The 19,995-nt window shown below is 39.1% G+C and overlaps 1 protein-coding gene across 6 annotated transcripts in view; it reads left to right on the top strand.

The window, feature by feature from the left end:
* CDKAL1 (CDK5 regulatory subunit associated protein 1 like 1) overlaps positions 1-19,995 on the top strand; it is a 538,667-nt gene that overhangs the window by 345,255 nt on the left and 173,417 nt on the right. For all 6 annotated transcript variants that reach the window (XM_010980113.3, XM_010980118.3, XM_010980114.3 and 3 more), the window contains one exon: positions 5,710-5,855. In XM_010980113.3, the coding sequence (XP_010978415.3) occupies positions 5,710-5,855 (146 nt within the window). The remainder of the gene's footprint in view (positions 1-5,709; positions 5,856-19,995) is intronic.

Below are 19,995 nucleotides of genomic sequence, written 5' to 3' on the forward strand. Positions count from 1 at the left end.
GGCAGATGTTAAAAGATTGATGGAAAAATACTTAACTCTCATTTGTGTATAGTCTGATTATCCCAAATGAGCCTAACTAAAGGACTTTTGTTTCATGTGTTAGGTGGTATAGAGTAGAAAGAATGTTCTAATGGTTTAACTGCTCTTGTTGCAGTTGCTTGGTATGTAAAATGATGCAGCTAAGCAAGCATTTATTAAACATCAAAGTATGTTTCTGGGATTGGGGGTACAAAGACGGCAGTAACCTCCCCTGCGTTTTATAAACATGTAAACACAGAGCTGCCTGCTTTGATGAGGGCACACTGACTTGTGTCAGGCACTCAGCTGAGCACTTGATATGTATCTCGTCTGACCCCTCCCTCTCTGATGTAGATATTTTTATTACTTCTGTGGTAGATTGTATCACTGTTTACCAAATATTCTGGTTTCCCTCCCTGTGGGAGTATTAGAATCTCTGTCTACTTAAACTCAGGAGTAGCCATGTGACTTGCACAGGTCAGTGAAATGTGGGCAGAAGTGGTAGGAGCTATTTCCGGGCAGAAGGTTTAAAGCCAGTGATTCTGTATTGATACAGGAAAATGTGGGGCAAGAGGATGGCCATGTCTCAGGTCTTGGTTGAGTCCCTGGGATGCGCCCCACCGAGTGTGGGTTCTTGGCTTCATGCAGGAAAGAATTCAAGAGTGAGCCACAGCTGAGTAAAAGTAGATTTATTACTTGGTCAAATCTCCCACCATCTTGGGCCTCAAGGCCTAATGGGAGTTGAATTTTCTATCATCTTGGTGTTAATTGCTGTGTCATTCATTCAATGGCTGTGCCCTGCCTCCTTCCTTCCTGTCTCAGTATGTCTCTCTTTTCTCCCTGCTTCTTGCACACCCTGAGTCTGGAAGTGGAGGCAACTTGAACAGAGCTTCAGCCTAATCATGACAAAGATGTAGCATGAGCACATACTACATTTCTGTTGTTAGGAGCCACTGAGATTTTTGAGATTATTTGTTATACAGCATAGCCTAATGCTTTCTGCTGACACATTGTCATTTTATAACTGAAGAAAACTAACACTTGGAAACATTTAAAATATATATGTCCAGAATGAAGAGCAGTTAGTGGGATAACTGGATATAGGCCCTAAGCCTGTCAGACTGCTGAATCCTTTTTCTTAACCAGTTTACAGTAAATATGGGAATGGAAGTATGTATCAGTTACAGGAGTAGAACAGGGTTACGTGGGCCACAGAAGGTTTCACTCCGAATGGAGTTTAATTTTGCATGATAAATAAGAATTTTCCAGGCAAGCTATACCATATTGTAAATATTCTAAAAAACATTTAATTGCATACTTTTTATGGGTGAATTATATGGATTGTGAGTTATATCTCATACTGTGTTTAAAATGCTTAATGGTAATGATATAGGTTGTCTTTTTTTTTTTTATTGCTTCATCATATATCTTAGATTAGTTGAAAAAAACATAACAATGTAAAGTTTAGCTTTTTAAATATGCATATACTTCCTAACAAAGCTACAGTCTGAGAGGGCTTCTGACTGGTAACTGTCAGTGTGAGCGCAGAGACATCTGAATGCAAGTATTAATATATTTTACAGTATCACACACTGAGTGACTTTGTTAAGCAGTTTTATATATTCAAAACCAGGAAGAATACGATGGTTAATTTGATTACTGCAAGGCGATAAAAATGAGGTTTAACATTTCTTTTAAAAATGTACCATACATAAGATTGCTTTTTAAAAGTAGGCCTGTTTCCATTCATTATTTTTATCTTTGCTTTTCAAGTTCATTAAAAATTAACCAACACCAAGATGATTACCAGCTTGTAATAGGAGAGCTCCATGTGAAAACACCAGCCAGGAATAATGTTTTGTTGATCTCTTAGCCATTCTCTGGCCCTTGCCAATAAAATAGTCACCATCTATATTTTAAGCAGCCTTGATCCATCAACCCTGAAATTAAAAATGACCTTTTTATTAAAATAGATACCTTTTCTATGCTAAGTACTACCGGCACTCCTCTAGAGGCATGCGCATGTGCTCACAGACACGAGACCTACACACACCTGTGTGCACACATGCCCTCACACCCCTGCCTGTCTCTGCAGACTCTCTTACCCAGCTCAGAGCCTCAGGTTGCTTGTGGCTGCCATTCTTGGTTAACCTGCACCCTGTGCCCCATTTATAAATTATTTCAGTAAGAATATACATTGTGATTCCAATCCAAAGCTCCAACAGCCTTTTAGAAATACAGCCCCTGGTGGGACTACCTATAGAGTGCCTGATCTTTACTTATGTATGTATTTACTTATATATTCATAGATAATTTTTCACTTCCAAAAATGAAGGCAGGCTGATTATATGCTTGTTTACCTACTTTAATAAGTGCTTTTTTAACCTGCTTTAGCCAAATGGAGCTATTATTAATTGAAAATTTGATTTCCTATCAAATAGCAGCTGTATTTTGAATGTCTTTCTTCTCAGGTTGATGAAGTTTCTGACTCACACGTATCTGTCCATGTTCGGCAGTGTGCTTAGCCCGGTGCTAGTCCTTGCAGGGATCCAGAGAGATGAGGAAAACAACCCCTGTTCTCCTCGAGCTCCCATGTTACAGGCTCACTATCATGTTGCAAGGTTGTACCAAGGAAATACTTCGGTCACGCCAGGAACAGACTGCTGTAGAGTCATAGAGGAAGGAGGAGTCTCTTGCACTGAACCTGTAACTCTAAGCTGAACATTAAAAATAGAGAATTTTTAAAGGGGAGGAGACAAGAGGTTATTCTTAACCAACAGTGCTGAGTGAGAAGAAGGACAGAAGGAAAAACGAAGCAGAAAATAAGTGCTTTGTCTCTTTGGGATACATTAATCTGTGTTAAGTTGTGATCCTTTTCGTAGCAGAAATGCAGACTTTGATTAAGGGGCAAGTTGTTTTTGGTCTTTTTCACTTTTATGTTCTAGTGCCTACCATTATAAAGTTGCAAAGTCTGTAGTATGAAGCTGTAGATAATTACTAGTGGGGAATCTTATTTTGAGAGCCAAAGGGAAAAAACCCACCAGATTTATCCTACTTGCTAGCTATTAACGCTTTAATTTGTAAATTGCCACACTGTAACAAGGCAGCACTTCATCTGCACAGCATCCTGTTTATAGTAGTAGGCCGCCCTGCGTGTTTCCAGCAGAAACCGCTCTGCCCTTTCTGGCCCGGGGTCATGTTTGCTGGGAACCCCTTTCAAATTTATTTTTTGCAAATCAGTACAAGTTACTGCTCCTTCACTTACTAGTAAAGGGAATTACATTGTTGAAAAGCTATTTTATTTATTGGTAAGTTCCCATAATGTGTATGAAAATGTTACCATGAACTTTACTCTCCAAAGAAGAAGACCATTATACCATTTATATATTGAGTGCTTACATACAAGCACGTACTGGATTATCTTATTTAATTTTCGCAGTAGCCCAGCAGCCCTATGAGGTGGGTATTACTAGTATCTCCATTCTGCAGATGAGAAAACCAAGGCACAGAGATTGAGTGAAATTCTGTTTCACAAATTGTGTGATTTGTTAAGGTGTACTGCTTTTTTACCGCAGCATGTATGTTGAAAGTTAGTTAAAGCTGAGTCCTGTCCCTTTAGAAAACAAAGTTTTTTTTGTACAATTTTTTTTTCCCTTCCACTGTTGGAGAATCTTGATATTCAGGTGTGAAAAACCTGAAAGGCAGAGAATCAAAACAGAAGGCCAACACAGTTACTATAGAGTGCGCAGTGATAAAGGTTGCCCTGCCTCCCACAGCCTTATCCGGGGAAGATGCTGAGTGAGGAGGTGCAGAGCCTTCTGACTAAATACCCAGACAAGAAATGTCACCGTTTTGTGAAGGACATCTTCAGATAATGTGTCAGCTACTTATTTTTCTGCTAAATAAAATATTCATCAACTCCAGTTTCAGTTTAGTTATTTATCTGTATATAACAAGGTTATCTACCTGTAAATTCCTGGTAGAGAAGGTAGATAAAGAATATCCATGAGTAATGTCATTTGGTTGTTTGAATTTCTTAGTCTGAAGGATTTTTTTTTAAACAGCTGCTAAGAAGGTGAGTGGTTTGAATTAGTCATTCTTTTCTTCCACTTTGGTGAAAATACTAACATTCATAGTCGGTGGAAAGAAAATGGAGGATCAAAGGACACGGGTGATAAAAATGCATGACTGACCCCTGAATAGCTAAGAGGTCACTGTGGAACTAGGTGGCTCTTTGACTCTGTAAAATCCCTCAAAATATTGTTCTAACGATGAAGTGAGATAATAGAACTGCTAGTGCAGGACTGTGAAAACTCAGAACCGTGGGACACATGCAGGTTGTTGAAGGGCAACCCCTTTCTGGACATTTTTATCTCTTCTGGACTCTGCGCTCGTACGCACCCGTCTCCCTCCCCTTCTCCCTCCTCCCAACCTTTTTCCCTCCCCGCCATTGATGGGCCGTTAATTAGTCACATTTTTACGTATTGCTCACATCGATGGTTTTGTTTCCGGTTTTCGTTTTGTCACTCTTTTTCCTACCCACTTTATATCCTTGGAGGAATTTAAAACCGTCTCTGGATTTCCTCATGTGTTTCACTCCAGTTTGCTCTCTTTAACTTTGCAAGACAGATTCTTCTTCCTGCTCTTCCCTGATTTCTGTTCTTTCGAACTCCGCAGCTGAAAGGCAGATATCAGGAGGTGACCAGGTTGGCTTCACTGTCTGATACCATGCCTTTTGCATGGTAGTACTCAAACAGAAGTGTTCACTAACTACCTGAAAAAGAAACAGGGCAGCAACATGGTTGCTCCTGGAGAATGTCGTTCTAAGTGAAGTAAACCAGAAAGAGGAAGAAAAATACCATATGAGATCACTCATATGTGGAATCCAAAACAAACAAACAAACAAAGAATCAAACAAAGCATAAATATAAAACAGAAATAGACTCATAGACATAGAATACAAACTTGTGGTTGCCAAGGGGGCGGAGGGTGGGAAGGGATATATGGGATTTCAAAATTGTTGAATAGATAAATAAGATTATACTGTATAGCACAGGGAAATATACACAAGATCTTATGGTAGCTCATGGAGAAAAAAATGTGACAATGAATATATGTATGTTCATGTATAACTGAAAAATTGTGCTCTACCCTGGAATTTGACACAACATTGTAAAATGATTATAAGTCAATAAAAAATGTTAAAAAAAAAAACAGGGGAGTCATAGGTATTTAAAAAAAAAAAGTATTGACTTACTCTGAATTTGGGAACTTTATTCAAGTACACAGGACCGCATGGCTTCGACAATTCGCCTTAAATATTGCTGTTCCTCCTGCTAATGGAAGAAGGCAGAATAGAAAATGCTTTGAGGAAAGGGAAGAGTGGTATTTATTTGGAAGTACTCAGAAACCTTTTTACTCTTCAGACATTACATGCGTTTATCTCTGTTTTGTCACCTAAGAGAGGTAGTGACCATGAGGATATAACTCTTACATGAAATCCTCCAAAAGCAATGTGAAATTCCCACTTGTCATCCTGGAGTGATGCAGGTGACGTTCATTCTGAGATCCTAGCTGATTGGTCTGTTTTCAGCTATGCTATTTGTTTAGCACTTGTGAGTGTTCATCTAAGGGAAACCATTCCCTGATTTGTGAAAATGATGAATGTTTTCTCCTTCCATCTCTTTAAAGGAAATGGCAAAAATCCTCAATCATCCCCGAGTCTATGCTTTCCTGCACATACCGGTCCAGTCTGCCTCTGACACGGTGCTCATGGAAATGAAAAGAGAATACTGCGTGGCTGACTTCAAAAGAGTCGTGGATTTTCTGAAAGAGAAGTAAGTCTGTTAGCACTTAAGAAAATAACCATTTCTTTTTTCTTTTAAAAGCATGTGGCAAAAATGCACTGACGGTAGCCACAATTAAAGGTACAGAGAAAGAGGCAAGACTTTCGAAGCTTTCAAAGCCTTTCAGTGTTCCTTAGACACCCTTGATGTGGTTTCTTCTCTCCCCTCAGTTTACATGCACCTTCCATCTGGGCATCACATGCCGTTCACTGGCGGCCAGTCCCCAATCTCTCTAAGGTTATGTGCGCGGTGATGTCTCTCTACCTGACCTAGCAGATGAAAACTGCCTTAGCTTTGCTCTGCTTAAACCTTCTTTAATGCGGCCTTCTGAAGTTGTCAGCTGCTTTTGATATGGAGGTAGCTCAAATCATGTCACTACAAAAGAGATAATTTTATACAAAATAGCATTTTTTGAAGAGGATCTGAGAATGTTTCTGCCTCTACACACTTATCCCTGGAGTATTCTTGAAGAATTGAGATGTATAAGGCGGTTTGGGGATTCTGTTTTTTTAAAGTTCAAGTTGCCATGGACCAAAATTAAGGCATATTTACCCAGTCTCAGACGTGAATGATAATTTTGTTTCCACAGAAAACACTTGCAGCCTATAATTATATTCTTCAAAATCCCACTTCTCATCATCACCAAACACTGAATGCCTTCTGTGATTATACAAGGCAGGAAATGGTGCAGGCCAAGGTCATGGCGAAGTTCTCAAGTCTGGGGCCCTGTTCCCCCCTCTGGGGCTGTGTCATTTATCTTGGCATATTTGTGGCATGGCTCTTCCTACTTTCCACAATTTTTTCCCATAATTTTTCCCTCTGTTGTGTTTCTTAATTAAAATATAATTCTTTATTTCCATCTTCTTGTTTATAATTATGTACCTTTGTACCGAGTACTACATGGATATTATTGCTTTATACAAATTGGAAGCAATTATTTTTTCCACCTTCAGTTAGTCACTTGTCCTGACTGTTTACAAATCTTTTAAAAATCTTTTTCTTCTATTTTCTTTCTCTGTCCTTCCTCATCTTCCCTTTATGTGTCCCCCACCCCCACTCCCGGCATGTCTTGATTATCCTCACCACCAGAAATAAAGACACGTAGTGTGCATTCAAGCAAATACAGCTGATTGTTTGAATATTCAAATCAGTCAGTAGAAAGTATATTTATTCTAGGATGGATTTTACTTGTATACTCATTGAGTATATACAACTTTCAAAGTAGAAAACAGAATAATGATGGATCTCTCTCATCTCTAATACTTCCTGATCTTGAACAGAACTGAGGGCAAGGCTGAAGAGTAAGGATGTTTATGTTGGATGTCTCTCATTGGCTTGTCCTTTGCATTTATTTCTAGCTTGTTATAGGTAAACTTGTGTCATGGAAGAGAGACCTTTTGGGCACACTGGCACTGGTAAATGGCATGTTTTCAAAACTGCAAATAAGTACTTACACCTGTGAAGTTTCTTGCCTCTTGCTTACTAGAGCAGTAGCAGATGGTGCACACAGTTCATAGCTGTTGCACAAGATTTTTCCGAGTGTAGGCATGCATCCTGTTATGCAGAGTAGACTAGAACACTTTCCAAAAGTTACACTGATGTGATTCAAGGAGATTAAGGAATCAACATTTCTCCACCTCCGTTTGGGTGAGTGCTGACTCAGTTGTTTGGGGGAATTACTGTGACTGCTTAACAGGGCAACGACTTCTCAACAACGTCTAGCCTTTTGTGTTACTCCAGAGTTGGACCTTTTAAATCTGTTGCATCTTGAACAGTTTCAACAGCATCCATGAGCTAAATAGGGGTCAAAAGATGATCACATCAAAGGATTTGAGAAAACAGCGCTAAGCTCATTGTTATTTCTTTGGTTTCTGAATTACCCTGAGGCATCCATGTGGCTTTTCTAGAACTATCCCAACTGTCTGGAAGACTCCAGAGCCAAGTAATCTACCCAGGGCTCCAGGGTTGGAAATACTGGAGATCCCAGAAACAGGAAATTAGAGATGCCTGGAGAAGACACCCCGTCTCACCCATCCATCCACAATTTCAGTTTCAAGTGCTGTGAATCACTGGAATTGTAGAATAGAAGTTAAGACAGTTAGCATCTCCAGGTGATGTTTTAAAAATTAACTCTGGGCTATATATGGTTTTAGACAGTTCATCAGCACCAAAGAATTGTATGTCTCATCCAGTCCATTCTGTTGCTTGTGAAAAACAGTGGAGCCTCACTCCTGTGAGGACTCTCTAACCTAACTCTGCTCCTCAGTGGGTAAGTTTTCCTGTCCTCAGGGAAGTCCATCCATCCAGTGAGTCATTTCCAACTATGATGGGCATTTAGAAATAAATGGAAAATTATAAGCAGACGTCTGCTCTACGTGTTTACTTTCCCCTATAAAAAAAACTAGCATAGCTTTATGCCACATAGATTCGTGCTTATTGGAAACATCCAAGTTTCAGAGGTTTCTATAGAACCCCTAGTCTGGATAACTGATCCGCACAAAATTGTTCTGTCCAGTTTTTAATCAAAATTTAATGCAGTATTGTCATTCTTAGAACGAGGGTCTAACACTCTACCACTGTTTTATGCATCATGCTCATTCAGACAGTGGCTCTCACTCAAAGTTGTGCGTCTGGTGCTCTGATCTGTTTTTTAGCTTCTGTGTACATGTGGCCCTTTTCATTTACCTCGTTTCCTCTGAAGCCTTTGAAGTCCGTTTTTTGTAATGAGCCTTTAACAAACAAAAGTCTCGTTTATTTATTCTCCAGCAGTGTGAGGCTTATCGAATATTCATGTTACAAATTTAGGGACACAAGGCATTTCCTGATCTATTTCCTCAAAAAATCCAATCTGTAAAAAAACAAAAACAACCGACAGCATTTAAGACTGAAATCCAAGCTATAGGATCTTACCTGAAGCTGCAGGCCCTTCAACCATTGATGCAGCGGCATTTGTCATGCCGTGTTGCCCAAACAGCGGAGGTGAAGGCTTTTTAATTAATTTTCTTTATGGCTGAAATTGGCCTGTGTTTTAGCTGGGAGCAGAAGAAGTTCACATACGAGCCGACTTGCTGCTGATTCATTATTCTTTTCAGTTGGTTGAAAGTTGGCAGCTCCTGTCATGACAGCAGCTGGACTGGAGATAACCTAGTAGTGCTGGCACATGTTGGGGCATATGGGAATTTATTAAATCATGCAACCTTTGCAAAGAAAAGTGTCTAAATTACTTAATATACTAATTTAAAACAGCTGGTCATGAGCAGACACTCATATGACGGAAACGATTCTATTCAGATTGATTAATCCAGTTGGAAAATTAACTAAGTAATTTGATGTTTTTATTTAAAGGGATAAGATGATTCCTTAAAATACATGATGGGCTTTGGAGGGATGTGGAGGAAAACTACACAGAACAAAAGCAAGAGACGTGATTCTGGTTTTAGAGAGATGCATGTTTTTATAATTTTTAGTAACGACCTCATAAATTTTACTACTTTTATTATAGGTCACTTACCTGCCTTCTCTGTTATCTTTTTCACATAATACTGGGATTAAAACAAGTTTAAAACTTGAATCATTAATTTTTGCTTTCTCATGTAGTTTTAAAGACTTCCTTTCCCATTGAGAAGGTTTTTTACTCTGATATATAGGGAGGATATAATTAGGGCTCCCAGGACCTTGGGGCCTTGGACATAAACTTTAATTGGGTTTTCCCCGTTTGAGCAGCATTGAATGTACTCATTCACTCCCCAACATATATTCACATCGGTTTTTTTAAAAATTGGTGCAGCATGAAAGTTCTTCTCTCAAGCATATGTTCTAATGCTCGGTAGAAGAATCGCTGAGCCTTCCAATTCACACATGAAAGTAAGAAAGAAATATCTAAGAATGTCCCTTTGATAGATACAGTTTAAGAAATGAAATGGTTTGTATATCAAAAGACCTAACTGTTGACACAGATTATTTTGTTAGCAGTCCAGTGGCCTTTTGGTGTATGTTTACTAGATCTTAAACTTGGGAGACAAGATCCATCTCCCTCAGTCAGTAAAATTTGAATGAAGTAATGCCCAGTTGTGTTCTTGCTTGCAAGTTGCACGTATCTAAAGTAAGTTGCACCATACTGTAGCAGCCTTGTCTTGACTTTTACTTCCATGATATCATTTGTCTCAGAATTTGCCATGATCATTTGTCAATGTACTATGTACTTCTGGATTAATTCCTCTTGTTTCCCATAGGACACTAACCCTTTTAGCCCTGAATTACCCATTTACACAGCCAGAGATCTCCAAGTGAAATGCCACAACCAGTAACTAAAGGGCACTCCGGTGAAGACGGACGTTTTAGTGGGAAGAACATATTTGAAGGGAAGTGGCCGCCTTGCACAGAAAGTTCCATCCTCTGATCTCTGCACTGTACACTCAGATGGTGGAGGGGCACAGGGACACGAAGCCAGGGTCACTTTGGCAGGATGATGTCTCTAAGAGCATCCCAGAGTTATCTCATTCTGTCCAGCCTGTCCTGTGACCTCCTTTTCCAGTCTGTCTGCAAAAAACAAAACAAAACAAAACAAAACAGTGATGCTAACTCATTAACATCCTACATTCTTTTCTTTCCTTTCATCGGTCCCAATCATCCACGTGTTCGTCCTGGAGCACAATCTGATAAAAGACAAGTGAGGTTAAATTTGTATTTTATTCTGTTTTTTTTTCCCCTCTGTCTAGCTTTATTCCTAACAGCTTGGAAACATAAATAGCAATATTTGTCAGAATAGAAGAAAAGAACATTGCAAATAAAAAGAACTATTCAGCAAGGATTCAATAATTGAGTTTTCTTCCAGATGCATTTCCAGATGTGTTTCTGTTCACTGAATAACCACCTCCAAAATAATTTAGGCAAAACACTTCCCTCAAAGATGTTTTCTGGCTTTACTTCATCATTTTTAATATCTTTAACTGGGTTGTTGTTTGGGGAGTCCCTCGGGTCTTGTTCATGCTTTTATCTTTTGTCAGATTTCTTTCTGAGGTAGTGAAGTTCTGTTCTTTTCCCTTCCCTCCCTTGCTACTGTTAAATTTTTTCAAGAGAATGAATACATACAATTGGAACAGTTATCTAGTAGAAAAACACTTATTTTTTCCTTTTGCAACACAACATTGTATTTACATTTGGAAGATGTTCATATCATGTGCTAAATACCATATTATTTGGGGATTCCCCCAAGTTTGATTTATTGGTTGAAGGTAATTAAATTTTCTATTGACTTAAATTTTCCTTCTAGCTTGGTAAAGAGAGAAATCTCATCTTCCCTAATCTCTTTCTACCTTCTCTTGTATTATGATTTTTTTTTCAGGAACTAAGAAGCTACCTTCCCTTAATCCCCTGTATGTTTTCTTCATCTCAGTGTTTTGTTGTAAACATAAGGATCACATATCTATGAAGTCATATACTAATAGTAAGCATTTTTCCTTTTGGAGTGCTACTTTTATTCCACAGGGCTCACATACTGTCATGACGTTGTCACAAAAACCTAGGCAAATATGTAGGTTAGGTATTTTTAATCTGTACTTCAGAGTGATGGTCAGGGTTCACATGGTTAAAAAGACTTGTTGAAATCCCATAGTGACTTAATGCACAGTGGGACTAGCTCCTCAGTTTGGCCTGTGAAACAGGATTCCTTCCAACACTAATAATACATGGTAACTAAATGATTCACTTTTTCATTTATCAGTTTTGTGCCCAGCACTATAATAAATGGAACAGTAACAATGCCAGTATCAACACTTCACATGCTAACAGTAAGAAATCCAATAACTAATATTTTTGAGTTTTACTTTTGTGCCCATTACTACTTTGAGGGTATTGCATGTGTTAGCTTGTTAAATCCTTAACGCCCAAGGAGGTTATGTAATTTCCCCATGGTCATGCAGCTATTGACAGAACCTTGATGAAAACTCAGGTCATGTTAGTCTTGAGCCGGGACCCAAAGATCATACTGTGTTGTTGTTCTCATCTAAGCCATGTCTCTCTAGAGACGGAGACAATGAGTCGGATTCAGCAAATATTGAGATAAAATTTGCAGTGTGTGGTTAGAGGGGAAGAGGAGGAATGTAGGCGTGAGTGTCACGGATGGCTCTGTGATGTTTTGTCTCTAGACACAGGAGAGGATGATGTAGTTAACCAAGACAGGAGAAGGAGGAATTTGAGTGGGAAAGATAACAGCTTTGTTTTGGATATACTGAATCTGCAGTGCCAGTGTAGGAAACCCAAGAAGAGCTCCTATGGCCTGTAGAAAATAAGGGTGAGCAGCCCCTGGGGTCGATGGGAGTGTAGAGAGAAAGAGCCATCAGCGTGTGGGCAGCAGGTGAAGCTGTGGGCGATGAGATCCTCCAGAAGAAAGGCATCTCGGGAGTGCCAATACTTGAGTGATGGGAAAGGAAAGGATCTGGGGCAGAGGTTGAAACGGCAGGGTCAGGCCAGCATAGGAGGGGACCCAGGAGGAGGTGACACCATGGAAGCCCAGAGACGTTGCAGTTTTAGGAAAACAAAAATGGTAAGGGTCAAATGGCAATTAGAGTTGCCTCCTGTAAGCAGACGTGGGGCTTGGTGCTCTGGGTTCTATGAGGGAAAAACAAAACAAAACTATTGTTAGGTTACGTTCTTTGTCAAATACTGAGCTGAGGTAATGGCTAAGATGGGAGCCAGCCTTCCTGGTCCTCTGTTGATTACTGCACCCCCAGTCCTAGCATGATGCTGCATTTGTCCTCCTCAACCCCTGTCTGGCTGCACTGTGTACATGGCATCCAGAGGCCCAGGAGCAGGAAGCCGGGATAATACGATTTTGTCAAAGAACAGCGCTTACTCTGGAACCAGTAAGATTAAGGCTTAGAGTAGGATTTCTCAGTCTGCTTTAATTAAAGTTCTCTTTTCATATGCAAGAACATCCTCTGAGATTTGCAGAGAAACTGATATGTTCCCTTTAGTGGAACAGAATACTCTGCCTTCTTAGAGATTCTGTGTTCTCTGAACCCCCGCTGGCTAGTAGCTAACAATAATTATGAGACAGTGTTTATTGAGCATGTAATATGTTGAAAGTAATGTGCCAGTTATTTTGCAGGGGTTAACTCATTTAATTTTCACCTGACGCACACTGGATAGGAAATATTCTTACCCTGATGCTACAGGTGAGGAACTTATGGCACATAGAGGTTAAGTGACTTGCCCCAAGTTACTGGCAGATTTAGATGCAGGCTCCAGCCTGTGATCCTCTAAACTTTATTCACTTCTGTCATGGCATCTATCTTTTCCAGAGAGAATAATTTTTAGAAACATTAGGGATGATGGTAATTTTCCAATTAGAAATTATACTATCCTATTAAACAGAAATTTAAAAATTATAGATGCCTTCTCTTATAAATTTAATACATTTTTCTGTAGTCAGTATCCCCTCTTTTTGCCTCCCCATCCAGGTGGAGAGTCTCTGGGTTAAGGGGGTGCTAAGCTTGGTTTGAATGTGACTGCGTGGAGGAAACCTACAAAGAGAAGTTAACAAGTAGCTTACCTGTAAGCGCATCTTTAACAGTAAACTGCACCTGCCTCATGCAGTGTGTATACGAGTAAATAAAATGCTGGACTAATGGTTATGTGTTGCAGAACTATCACCTTACATAACCTCCTGTGTTTCAAAACCTTTGTCAGTCCTCATGTCTACCTCCTATTTACCCTTTTTCCTAGAGCCAAGAATATTAAATATCCAGCTCAAACTCCTGCTCATAAGCAGCCTCAATTCTTAACACTGATTATTCCCTCACTTGGTGCTGCATGAGGAGAGAGAGCTGGTTATTGGTCACTCTCGCCTCCCCGTACTCACCCTTGTCGCCATCCTCTCATGTACACGTCTTGAGTCCTCATTATTATATCGAGGACTTTGTATTCTTATCAATAACAAGAAATCAAAGGAGCATGTATAGTGCCTGTAATTTTGACTAATCTCTTAGATTTTGCAGTAATATCTGAAAGGTACTAAAACTATGTTAAGAGCAAACAGTAGGGAAAAGACTAGGTAATGTAACCCATAATTGTTTTTAAAGTTTGAATCTCAGATTATGAAAATCTGACCAATTTAAGTTCTGGAAATAAGATCAAAAACATCTCTGTGAATTAATGTTAATTTCAAAGGATCCAAAGTCTTGTATTTATTCAACTATTATTAATTGGTTATGGAATGTATGTCAGGCACTTGTTAGGTAAAGCATATTGAGATTAGTGAAACTTGATAACTGTCTTCTAGGGACTGGTATTCTTAAATCAGGGTTACTATTATATAAATACTTTTAACTATGATGTTTGATAAATATAGTAAAACTCCAGTGTTAATTCTGGTATGGTGGGTGGGAATGAGCTTAAATATTTATTATAGGCTTCCCATGAATAAGAAAGAAATACTGAATTACAGGTCTTACATGAAAACCAATTTCTTTTCTTTAGACAATTATACTTTCTAGGTTTGAGTTTGTCTACGACATAATAAAACCTACTAGTATAGGAAAGACTTTAACTAGATTACACACAAACAAATATATATTTATGTATATAAACATTATAGTTTGGTTTGTCTGCAAGTGACAGGAAAAGTAATGGCATAAAGAAAGTAGAAGTTTATTTTTTCAGCTGTGTAAATGAAGTCCAGAGCTAGGCAGGCAGTAGGGCATTTTAAGGCTTCAGCATATAAGGGATGCAGTCAAGATACAGCTTTTATCTCATGGTCCAAGATAGCTGCTTGAGCTCCAGCCATCAAATTTGCATCCCAGTCTATATGAAAGTGAGGGGCAGAGAAGAGTATATGTTCTGTCCCTTTAAATACTCTCTGAAAGCCACATGTCACTTTGATTATCTCCAGTTGGTTGGAACCTAGTCATAGGTCTGCACTTAGCAGAAAGAAAGGCTAAGCAATACAGTGTTTATTTTGAGTGGCCTTGTTCCCATTTAAAAACAAAGCGTTCTGTTGGAAATAAGAGGAGGTGAGATAGTGGGGAACAATTGGTAGTCTCTGCCTCAGTCTGTCTCATTTGACAGGAGTTTCGCCTTTGTCTGAGAGAGATAACCCAGCCCCACATAATTACCCTGTCCTGTTGTACTGTGATAACGCTGATGCTCTGTCCTTTTCCGAAGGTCCAGCTGTGGCTTTCTATGGACTGATAGCTATAAACTAAAGGGCAACCCCAAACTGCCCATTTAAAATGGAGTAAAAACAAGATAATTATAATTTTTTAAATTCCCATTTGAAAAATGGGAGACTGTGAAACACACATATTCGATGGGTATTATAACAAATCCTGCTTGGTAGAAATCATGATTTTTCTGCCCTAGCACCAAAGGGTATTCTTTAGCTATCCCATCTGATGAGCTTTGATTTCGCTCTGTGAGAGAAACTCTCTAGCTGGTTGTCCGTCATGGCCATACCTGTGCTAGGCCTAGGGACTGTGACCTTCTGGCTGGGTTCTAATCCTTCCGTGCCTGCTTCCTTGTGGTGCTGATTTGAGACATGGAAATTGCTTTAGGAGTTGTGCAGTCACATGCTGTGCAGTCCATCCTGGTGCATCTTTGGCAACCCATTTCCTTCAAAAATTTACTGTGTTTTCAGTCTATTTGTTTCTTGTCAGTTCCATGAACAAGTCAAAAGTCAGGTCAGGACATAGTTTTGAACCTGAAGACGCTTTGATTTATTGCCCTCTGGCCTCTGTTCATCCCCACCCTCTGAACTTCCTGATGACTCCTTTCAGACCCTCTTAACCGCTCTTAATCCCATCAGTGCCAGAGGACTGGGCCAGTGTATGAAGAGGCACCAGTTCTGTCTTCCGTGGTATTGTACCCAGTGCTTGTAATTGCTTGGCTTGGCTTTTGCAAACCTGCAAACCTCAAAATCACAGGATTCTCGGTCAAATTAGACTGTAAATTCACAAACAGACAGATTTTCTAAGAAAAGCTCAGTTTTCTTAAGTCTCAGCTTGCAGCTGGCTAGCTCTAGTCTGAGCTCCTTGTTGCTAAGAGCAGGGAGAAGAAGCCAGCTAGTACTTAAGGTTCTGAACCGTTCGTAACACTTCCACTGCTCCAGACTTACCTAACACTGGGTCTATCTTCCAAGGTTCAGCAGGTGACAATATGACCAGATATTTTGCCAACATATAACATTAATTTGCTTTCCAGCCTGCAGTATGAGTTCCTCCTACCTGCTGCTATCCAACTCAACTAATGCCATCCTTTCAGGTTCTGTTACATGGAGCACTCTAGTTTAGATAGGATTGGTTTGGGCTGTGAATGGTCAAAAGCATAAAACAATATCTCAAAGAAGGTAGATGTATATTACCCTTTCACGTTAAAAAAAAAAAAATTGGGAGGTAGTAATCCTGTGCTGGTAGGATGGTCCACAGTAGCAAGGAACCAGGATTCTGTTCTGTCGCTCCGTTATCCTCAGTGTGAGTTTCTGTGTCATGGGCCATGTTGGCTGCTTAAAATCCATCCATCAAGTCTGCATTCCAGGCAACAAAGAGGAGAAAGAATTGAAAAAGGGTGTACCCCTCCCTCCTTCAAAAGTTACTTTCTTAGAAGTTGTTACATGACACTTCCATTTATATCTCATTGATTACAACATGGCCATCCCTAGCTACAGGGGAAGATGAAAATAATTTCTTTCAGGCATCCATGTGTCTAGCGAGTAATCTATTTCTGTGGAAAGTGGAAGGAATAGATGTGCAGGTGTCACTACCAATCTCTGCCACGACATGTACTTTTAAAAAAGTTTTCATGTTGAAGTTTGATAACTGCCGCTTAAAAAGAAGTGAATTTGTCATCATGATTCTAAGCATCTTATTTTTCTCTTGGGTGTCGTACCTGGTTTTGCACATGAGCCAATTGATAACTATTTTTTTATTGTTGCTGGCAGGCATAGTGGTTTCATTTTTTTAAATGTACACATGCTGAAACCACCTCACAAACTAAACAGTATTTTGGCATGTGATCAGTTGTCTATTCTGAGTGATTATCAGAAAATGCCATTTAAGACTTAAAGAAATTTAGCTTCTAGTTTTTTTTGTTTCTTTCTAATATCAAACAAAAATCATTGTTACCTCCATTTTTCTAGTCCCTGGTGTCCTTTCTTACGTATTAGCAATTGCCTGGGCCTCATGGTGAATCCCCTCTTGTGGTTCCAAACCTTCTATGGCATAGCCTTCTATCCACTGCTTCTGTCACACTAGATTAAAAACTCGATGCAAAGAAACATATATTTCTTCTGCTGCCACCTCCAATTCAGGATGCTAGTGCACTGGAGTTAGCGTTCTGCCAGAAATGCTAAATATTTTCATGTTAGACCAGAAGAGATAGCAAGGAGAAAAATCACTTGTTCCATCTGTTTGTCTGTGCAAGCTTATTTCTACCCCAGTATTCCCTCTGATTTGTGTGAGGTTATTTGCATGATGTGCTTTTGCTTTTGTTTATTTTAGATGTCTTAAATTCTTAAAAGAATTTTCTTTTTAAACTAATCTGTTTTGATCAATGAAATCAGTGTTTTCTTGTTAATAGCCTTTAAAATGAACAGATTTCTTTCTGTTAATTATTATTTCAAGCCACTTGTTTTTAGCCTAACCATGTAAATAAGACCCAGCATCAAATGCCTTTTAGAAAACAGAATTTTAATTCAACTGTACAATGACTCCTTTTCATATTCTGTTTCCTAATGTATTGTGGTTTAATTTTTAATTGTATCATTGAAAAAAATATTCTTTTGAGTTTTTCTTTGAAAACATTGATTACATTGTCTTATCTAGTGTGTTCTAATTGGGTTTCATTCTTTTTTTCTTCCTTTTAAATAATTTGTGCTTTCAAGAATGATGATATAATTAAATTTTGAACAATTTTTTTCTTCAAAAATCAGAATTCATCTTAACTTTTATAATGTCATTCCCTGAATTTATCTACTAGTGATAAAAGAAACTGAATTTGATGGGAAATTCTTTGCAATGTTAAGAATTCTAGTACATGGGAAGCTTGAAAAAACTGTTTATTACATTTTAATACACATTAAAGCAATATTTTCATGCATAAAAGATGTATGTTTCCCTTTCTGTAAGCTAAAATAAATCTCCATTTTTTCCAAGTAAAGAACAACAAAATATACAAATACAAAAAACAGCATTTGCATAAAAATATTTACCCTTAGAGTCATGACTTTTTGTATCTACCTTATTACTCACTAACTGATAGTATTAATTACTAATATTTATTGAGCCCTAAAAAATGTCCCAGTCACTGTTCAGATTGGTTTATAAACTCATTTAATTCTTATGATAGCCCTCTGAAAGCACAAATTATTTAAAAGGAAGAAAAAACAATGACAACATAAAATGTATTGTTGACAGTCCCATTTTATGGATGAAGAAGCTCAGACAACAGAGAGCTTGAAGTTACGTAGATAGTAGGCGATGGGGAAGCTGTGAACCCTGGTTGTCTAGCACCAGAGCTGGCGCTTTTTAACTGCTGTGGTCTGCCATCTCCCAGGCCACGCTGTCCGCCAACTGCTGCTCAAAAGTTGCTTTATAGACGAGCACATGTTTGCAAACTACTTGTCATCAAGGTACGAGATTATTACTGAAATTGAAAGTAAGCACTTAGATTTTCTAGTAATTTAACATTCCAAAGATATCAAATTTATGATATATTTTTTAGTTATTCACTTCGTGTTTTAGAAATGTAGCGGTCTGTAATAAATTGGAAGGAAAACTGGTTATTCCCCACAAATAGTTCAAGAAGCATGGCTCTAAGTAGAGTGCCTTTTATAGCTATTAGATGCTTTTAAATTCATGGTTTCATTCAATGCTGACAATAAGCCTGCAAGTTTATGGTGCTATTGCCATGTTTTAGGTCGAGAAACTAAAGAGCAGAGAAGGTATATATGTGAGAGACGTGTAATTCCAAGCCTGCTCTTTATTCTATAAGGTATAGAAACTATATTCTCCTGTCCCTGGTGATACTCATATTGGAACATACACATTTGTTAAAGCCTTTCAAGGTATTTTTTCTTTTTTGTCAGTTATCTTCATAAAAGAGAACTTAGATTGAATGAGTAAGAATTTTTTTTAAATGTGAAGAGTCTTGAAACCTAAAGAGAATAATGCAACCTGGTCATTTATTAATTCTTTGTTAAGATGTTTTTATTGTGATTTATTAGAGGCAATTCTCCCTTTAAATGTGTATTGACATGCCTAGTTCCACTCACTAGCAAATGTTTCGTAGAGTGGGGAATTCAGGTCTTCCTGCTGCTGCTTCTCGTGGTAGTGGCAGAGTGTAAGGTAGCATTCCCTCATCTATAAATAAAAAGGATGAGCTGAATTGTTTTAAATTCCAGTCTAACTGAAAAAGTGTGTTTTTTTCTTTTCTTAGCTTTCTCTTGATGAGTTTCAGTCTTTTCTGCTTTCCAGTTATTTCTGTTCTCCAGAACCCCTTTCTGAGCCTGTATTTACCTGTTACAGGGCAATTCATGCCTCCTCATGGCCCCGTTTCCCTGAAGAGCACCCGCCCCTTCTGCCTGCCCCTCTCCCTCCCTCCCTGCTTTCCATCCCCTCTTTGATCCTCTGTAGCCCGGTGTCTGCTCGCTCTCCTTCATGATGGCTGCTCTTGTTAGATTCCTGAAGGCAGACTCCAGCAGGCAGTCTTCATCCTGCATTTTCTTCTCCCTTATGTTGCCAACCCCCTCCTCCTTGAATCAGTTTCAGTACTGGTCAGTCCTCTTCCCCCCCCTCCCTTCCCCCTACTCTCACACAAGGCATCTATCAGGCTGCTTTTGAATGAGAACTCTCCACTTGAGTGTCCCTCAAGCGCTCAGTCCCCACCTTTCACCCCTGCTCCTCCTGCCCCACTATCCATCCATCCAAATCAGAAGCAGTTTTTCTGGACTTCCCTCTCACCTTTTCCCACCCAGTCTAATCTGCCACCGGGTCCCATGAACTTGATCTTCCACGTGACTCCTGTCTGCGTCCTTATCCCCACTGTCACTGCCCTCATTGAGGAAGTTCTTGGAATTGTGTTGCTCCCTAAATCCCTTCCCAAAGCCCAGGCTCACTCCCTCCAACCCATCCTTCACCTC

The sequence above is a fragment of the Camelus dromedarius genome, chromosome 19 (genome assembly GCF_036321535.1).
Source record: "Camelus dromedarius isolate mCamDro1 chromosome 19, mCamDro1.pat, whole genome shotgun sequence".
In the NCBI taxonomy this organism is placed as follows: domain Eukaryota; kingdom Metazoa; phylum Chordata; class Mammalia; order Artiodactyla; family Camelidae; genus Camelus; species Camelus dromedarius.